The sequence below is a fragment of the Saccostrea cucullata genome, unplaced genomic scaffold (genome assembly GCF_032062105.1).
Source record: "Saccostrea cucullata isolate Sc308-1 unplaced genomic scaffold, CSIRO_AGI_Scuc_v1 ctg19310, whole genome shotgun sequence".
Taxonomy (NCBI): Eukaryota; Metazoa; Mollusca; class Bivalvia; order Ostreida; family Ostreidae; genus Saccostrea; species Saccostrea cuccullata.
This window is the reverse complement of record NW_026939101.1, coordinates 1829-8957: the sequence shown is the minus strand read 5'-3', so window position 1 is coordinate 8957 and position 7129 is coordinate 1829. Positions and strand designations below refer to the sequence as shown.

The window sequence follows — 7129 nt, the reverse complement described above, 5'->3', positions numbered from 1 at the left end:
ATTGATGTCCGTATTTGATTTCCATATATTTTTATCTGATTACTATATTACCAATATTATTTGCCCAATATGTTTACCATACTTTTAAGCTTGTTCAGCAGGTTTTACCTGGCGATTTAAAATCCCGTGAAATCAGATTGGGCGTAGCAACTGAAGAGAGCGGTCGAGATCTAAGACGGCTCAAGTTTTCCCCTGTTTAGTTATATATTTTATTAATATTTCATGACCAGAGGTCCACCTATTCTGGGTAAGTGTATTTTATTTATTATTGTAAGCTGTATGATTTATTGACGGTTTTTATTCCTGAAATGGCCACAGAACTTTGTTCTATAATTTCATTCGTAAGTTAGATTCAAAGTAGTATTTGCTCATGTAAAGTATATGTGTTATAAGTAAAAGTATAAGTGTATGAGTATATGTTTAATGTAGACGTAGTGTTGTATGTATAAAGTATGGAGTATAGTATTCGTCTTAAAGTGGTTGTCTACAAGTAATACACTTAGTTTATGTGTGAACGTATAAGTTCTATAAAGTAAAGTAGTATGAAGTGAAGTGAAGTGAAGTATAAGTACAGTGCAGTAAAATGCAACTATGTAATGTGTAATGCAGTAAAATGCACCTAAGTAAATGTACAGCAAAATGTACAAGTATGAGCAATTATATGTATAATTATATTATGTCTGTATCTAACTTTGTTTTATTTTATAGGCCCCATTTATTTAGGCCAGTTATCCTTTTATGCCATCCAGCAGGAAGTCATTGGGCCATGTAGAAACGCGTGTGTTTGTACATTTTTGTAAATAAAACTATATTTTAACAAAACTGTATTGTGTGATTTTGGAAAGCCGCCAGCCACCCTGCGACAAAATTGGTGTCAGAAGTGGGATACCAATCCCAGGAATTCAGTCCCAGGATATCCAAGGATATCAACGTTAACACAGGACGACGTCAGGATAGACAGTCTAGCTGGAAACAGATTCCAAATACAGGCGTTGTCTTCGGATATGGAACCTCGCAGAGGAAATCTACATATCACCGACAGTGCCTGATGTCCTAAAGCAAGACGACTTGAATTCATCCGACAGGAAACTTTCTTAACTGTTTATTTCAAATAAAACATTTATTGTCAAATTGTAAGAAAAAGAAAACAACTACTGAAAACATTTTAAAATACATACAAAAGACTTTGTTATAAAAGTAGTTAAAATAGTGAATTACTTGCCTTGAAATCTAGTGAATATTTCATACATGTTCTCTAATTGTATTCTGTATGTACATGAAGTTTGTAATTGTTCTCACTTTTGCAATTGTTATTGTAGGCAATGTTCCATGGTCATTTGGGGTCCAGAAGGTTTCTAGAAGTAGTGAGGGGTGGACTTCCTCAGAGTACGTGGAGACTGGTCAGGGTAAAAGTAGTGTGGTAAATAAGTCAAAAGTATTAACAGTTGTGTCGCCCAATCTCAAACTTTCAAATTCAGTAGGAAGTAAAATTCCGAGTATAGTAGTGACATTAGTAGTACTTATACATGTAGTACCACAGTATATAGAAAGTAGAAATCAAAGTACAGTAGAGTCGTTAGTAGTACATGTAGAAGTGCAGTATATAAGTGGTCACACAAAGGTGTTAGAAAGGTCTAGGTGTTATGTTAAAAAGGTCATGTCCGTAAAAATGGACTCGGTACAAGATTTAATCGCTGCAGGCGAGAAGTTAGGTTATGAAAAAGAAGAGTTAAGAAATTATGTTACAGAACAACAGAAATTACAGCGTGAAGAGAGAGCAGCGGCTCGACAGAGAGAAAAAGAAGAACGAGAATATCAGCTAGAGATGGAACGCATGTATCATGAGATGAAGATGAAGCAGCTACAAGAGGAACACGAATTAGAACTAGCAAACAAAAGTGCACAAGGTAAGGTTAGTGATGTTATGGTAAAACCTAGTGTACCGAAAATTCCTCCTTTTGACGAAAACAAAGACGAAATTGACAGCTATTTGAGAAGGTTTGAGAGGTTTGCGACAGCCATGAATTGGGAAAAGCCTTTATGGTCGACACACCTCAGTGCTTTATTGAAAGGACGAGCTCTAGATGTATATGCTCTTATGTCCACGTCAAAAGTAAGTGACTACGATGAACTTAAAGCAGCTTTACTACGTAGGTACGAAATGACAGAGGATGGTTTTAAAAAGAAATTTCGTTCTTGTAGACCTGAAGTTGGGGAAACATTTTCTCAGTTCACTGTTAGACTTGCTTCTTACTTGACTCGGTGGGTAGAAATGTCCAAAATTACTTGTTCATTTGAGGCTCTTTTCGATCTTATGCTTAGAGATCAAATGTTACATGTGTGTAATTTTGAATTGGCTGTATTTCTGAAGCAGAATGTTCCAAAGACAGTGGATCAGATGAGTATGTTAGCTGATCAGTTTAGGGAAGCTAGAAATACTAGTGCTATCAATTTGTGTTCAAAGGCAGTGAACAAACCAGAGGTAAGTAAGGTACCAGAAAAACCCAAAGATGCACGTCAGCATCAGCAACAGAAGCCAAGGTTTGTTCCAAACAATGAAAGAAAATGTTTTGTGTGTAACAAATATGGTCACATTGCAACCCAGTGCAGATTTAAAAGTAAAAACTCAAGTGCAGCAGTGTGCAAGGACGAACGTGGGAAAGGTCAAACAAGTGATAGTAATGCAAATCCAAGTAACTGCGCAGCGCTGATTTACAGTCAAAACCCGTCTATTTATAGTCAGGTAAGTGACCATACAACCGTTTTAACATCAGCATGTCATTCTACAGCGAAACCAATGCCTCTTTCAGCTGGTTACGTTGAAGGTCATCCAGTTACTTTACTGAGAGATTCAGGATGTCGAAACATTGTAGTGCGCAAGAGTTTGGTAAAAGAGGAAAACTTTACAGGTAGACAAGAAACGTGTGTTTTGGCAGACAACACAAGAATAGTGGTCCCAGTGGCAAAGGTTGTCATTGATTCTCCATATGTATCAGGTGAGTATGAATGTTGGTGTATGGAAAATCCTGTCTTTGATCTGATTATAGGTGAAGTAGAGAATGCGAGGAAACCTCATGATCCGGATCCAGAATGGAAACCTAACACTATCACAGCGGTAGAAACAAGACAACAGGTAAAAGAAAAACAGAAAAAGTATAAACCACTTAAAGTGCCAGATATTGTCAAAGATGAAATCAACACAGATGACATATTGCGAGAACAGCAGTCAGATCCGTCACTCGAAACAGCACGCAGATATGCACAGGAAGGTCGTACTTCACGTGATGGTAAGGTCAAATGGTTTGAAAAGAATGGTCTTCTGTACAGGGAATATGTGTCAGCAGAAAAGGACGGTGGTAAGACCTATTCTCAACTTATAGTCCCATCAAAGTTTCGTCATATTGTAATGAAATTAGCTCATGAATCGATCATGTCTGGTCATTTAGCGATAAGTAGAACCATTTCTAGGATTTTGTCAGAGTTCTTTTGGCCAGGAATGCAGTCGGAGATAAAACGATTTTGTAGGTCCTGTGATACATGCCAAAGAACCGTGTCTAAGGGTACAGTAACAAAAGTTCCTTTAGGTAGAATGCCTTTGATAGACGTGCCTTTTAAAAGAGTTGCTGTAGACATTGTAGGTCCACTGCACCCTCCAACTGAAAAAGGTAATCGTTTTATTTTGACTTTAGTTGATTACGCCACAAGATTTCCACAAGCGAAGGCGCTTCCAGGAATAAACACAGAGCGGGTTGCTGAGGCCTTACTTGAGATGTTCTCCTACACAGGTATTCCAGAGGAAATATTAACAGACATGGGAAGTCAATTTACTTCCGGGCTCATGAAAGAGGTGAGTAGACTCATTTCGTTGAAACAGTTAACAACTACTCCGTATCACCCTATGTGCAACGGGTTAGTTGAACGTTTTAACGGCACTCTTAAGCAAATGCTTAAACGTATGTGTATTGATAGACCAAGAGACTGGGACAAATATCTACCCACTGTGCTTTTTGCCTATCGTGAGGTGCCCCAGGAAAGTTTGGGCTTTGCTCCCTTTGAGTTGTTATATGGTCGTACGGTAAGAGGACCCATGACGATCCTGAAAGAACTATGGACGAAAGAAATTCCAGATCAACAGGTAAAGTCTACCTACCTGTACATTTTAGATCTCCGCGAGCGATTGGAGTCAACTTGGGAGTTGGCACAGGAGAATCTTAAGAGGGCGTCACAAAGACACAAAGTGTACTTTGACAAGAAGGCTAGAGTACGAAATATGAAACCAGGTGAGAAAGTTTTGGTTTTGTTGCCTTCTGATAGTAATAAGCTCCTTATGCAATGGAAAGGCCCTTTTCAAATTGTGAAAAAGATAGGTAAAGTAGACTATCAGTTAGACGTGAAGGGAAAAGTTAAGACCTATCACGCAAACATGTTAAAAAGATATGTAGAACGTTGTGAACCAGTTGTTCAATGTGTTATGTCAGTTGTAGATTCAGAACAAATTCAGTTTGATGAATCAGTTGGTGAGTATGATGAAGAAGCAGAGTTCGTACACGTACAGTCTCGAGAATCCTACAAAGATGTAGATGTGAATCCAGATCTCAACAGAGAGGAGAGACAAACTCTTATGGATCTTTTATACAGGTATAGTGATGTTTTAACAGATGTACCAGGCCACACACATGTGCTTGAACATGAAATCAGGACAACAACGGATAAACCTGTGAGAGTAAGTCCGAGACAAATCCCTTTTGCTATGATGGAAACGGTGAAAGATGAGGTACGTAAAATGTTAGAAATCGGGGTAATAGAATATTCGGAAAGCCCATGTTCATCCCCAATAGTCCTTGTTGCAAAGAAGGACAACACATATCGGTTTTGCGTCGATTTTAGAGCTCTGAATCGCATTACTGTGTTTGATGCGGAGCCTATGCCTGATGTTGACGCAATGTTTGCGAAATTATCAGGTCATAAATACTTCTCACGGTTAGATTTGTCAAAGGGGTACTGGCAAGTGCCGTTGTCTGATTCTGCCCGTCCAATGACAGCTTTTCAGACTCCCCAAGGTCTTTTCCAGTTCACCAAAATGCCGTTCGGGCTGGTCACAGCTCCGGCTACTTTTTGTCGTCTCATGCGCGAGGTGCTCAACAACGTTTCTAATGTTGATAATTTCATAGATGATATCTTGATATTTACTCATACTTTTGATCAACATATCTCTGTGCTTTCTCAGGTTTTACAGCGTCTCCGTTCAGCGAATCTCACCGCCAGACCAATGAAATGTTCTTTGACTTATCGGAAACTGGAGTGTTTGGGCCATATCATAGGCGATGACAAAGTACATCCTCATCCAGATAAAGTGTCGGCTATACAACAGGCGAACCATCCTACGCGATCTTTTCTAGGACTGGTAAATTTTTACAGAAAGTTTATCAGGTCCAGTCCAAAGACTATTTCTACCTACGTAGCTATTAATAGCTACCTAGGTATTTAAAGCTACCAAAAGTAGCTATATTTACCTACTTTATATAATTTCTGCATTTTACGACCAAAAGACCAAACGGCGCAACATGGTGAATACCATATTTTTTGATACGGTCACACTAATGATGAAAACAACAAAATTTTGGCGAAAAAATGATTACTTCCTGAATCGGCAATTTTACATTAGTTTCTATGCAAAATTGATAAAATACGATTTTCATTTTTTGGCCAAATTTTTGTCTATTCATTCAGTGTGACTGTATCGCCGTTCATGCCTTTGGCTACAAAATGCAAGTAAAGCAGAAAGTAGGTAAAAATAGCTACTTTAGGTAGCTTTAAATACCTAGGTAGCTATTAATACCTACGTAGGTAGAAATAGTCTTTGGACTGGACCTGTTTATCCCGAATTTTGCCCATATAGCTCTTCCATTAACAGACCTCACAAGAAAGTTCTCTCCTAGTAAACTTCAGTGGACAGAAGCTCAGGAATTAGCATTTCAAAATCTAAAAGCATCTATTATTCAATCTCCGATTTTGAAATTACCAGATCTTTCCAAGGTTTTCATTGTACAGACTGATGCATCCGACAGGGATATTGGAGCAGTACTTTTACAGGAAGAAGGTGAATTCAAACTCCCTGTTGCCTATGCCAGCCGCAAACTAAAACCAAGTGAAGAACACTACTCAACGATAGAAAAGGAATGTTTGGGTATCATTTGGTCAGTGCAAAAGTTTCACAGGTATCTCTATGGCAGAGAGTTTATTTTAGAGACAGATCACCATCCGCTGGTATATTTGAATAAGACGAAGCTCGTGAACTCCAGACTAATGAGATGGGCATTGTCACTTCAGCCGTACCGATTCCGCATCAGGGCTATCAGAGGGAAGGACAATGTAGGAGCGGATTATTTAAGCAGACAGTAATAATCCGTCAGTAACTGTATGTAAATAAAGTTGATGAAAGAAGAATTTTATCTTGTTTTATCTTATGTTTAAAAAATAAAAAAAAAATCTTGTACATAAATTGTGTTTGGGAAAAAATTACATGAATGTAATTTTTCTTTAAAGGGGGAAGGTAATGTCACAATTGATGTCCGTATTTGAATTCCATATGTTTTTATCTGATAACTATTTAACTAATAATTTAAGCCCAATATGTTTACCATACTTTTAAGCTTGTTTAGCAGGTTTTACCTGGCGATTTAAAATCCCGATTTGAGAATCAGATTGGGCGTAGCAACTGAAGAGAGCGGTCGAGTCTAAGACTGCTCAACTTTCTACCTGTTTAGTTATATATTTTATTAATATTTCATGACCAGAGGTCCACCTATTCTGGGTAAGTGTATTTTATTTATTATTGTAAGCTGTATGGTTTATTTACGGTTTTTTAATTCCTGAAATGGCCACAGAACTTTGTTCTATAATTTCATTTGTAAGTTAGATTCAAAGTAGTATTTGCTCATGTAAAGTATATGTGTTATAAGTAAAAGTATAATTGTATGAGTATATGTATAATGTAGATGTAGTGTTGTATGTATAAAGTATGGCGTATAGTATTCGTCTTAAAGTGGTTCTCTACAAGTAATACACTTAGTTTATGTGTGAACGTAAATGTTCTATGAAGTAAAGTAGTATGAAGTGATTTGAAGTG

The 7129-nt window shown here is 37.7% G+C and overlaps 1 protein-coding gene across 1 annotated transcript; it reads left to right on the top strand.

The window, feature by feature from the left end:
- Positions 1-103: 103 nt before the first annotated feature.
- On the top strand, positions 104-6402 carry LOC134252230 (uncharacterized). The gene is made up of 4 exons (XM_062734652.1): positions 104-247; positions 709-5404; positions 5731-5784; positions 6052-6402. The coding sequence occupies exons 2-4, from the start codon at positions 1271-1273 to the stop codon at positions 6400-6402; spliced, it is 4539 nt and encodes a 1512-aa protein (XP_062590636.1). The 5' UTR covers positions 104-247; positions 709-1270.
- Positions 6403-7129: the final 727 nt, after the last annotated feature.

What these genes read in the sequence shown, in the direction of transcription:
- LOC134252230 (XM_062734652.1), top strand. Translation starts at nt 1,271, where the DNA reads ATGTACATGAAGTTTGTAATTGTTCTCACTTTTGCAATTGTTATTGTA. An exon ending in CGCGATCTTTTCTAGGACTG is followed by an intron (nt 5,405 to 5,730) that starts GTAAATTTTTAC and finishes CTATTCATTCAG; the next exon opens with TGTGACTGTATCGCCGTTCA. An exon ending in AAATGCAAGTAAAGCAGAAA is followed by an intron (nt 5,785 to 6,051) that starts GTAGGTAAAAAT and finishes TTCATTGTACAG; the next exon opens with ACTGATGCATCCGACAGGGA.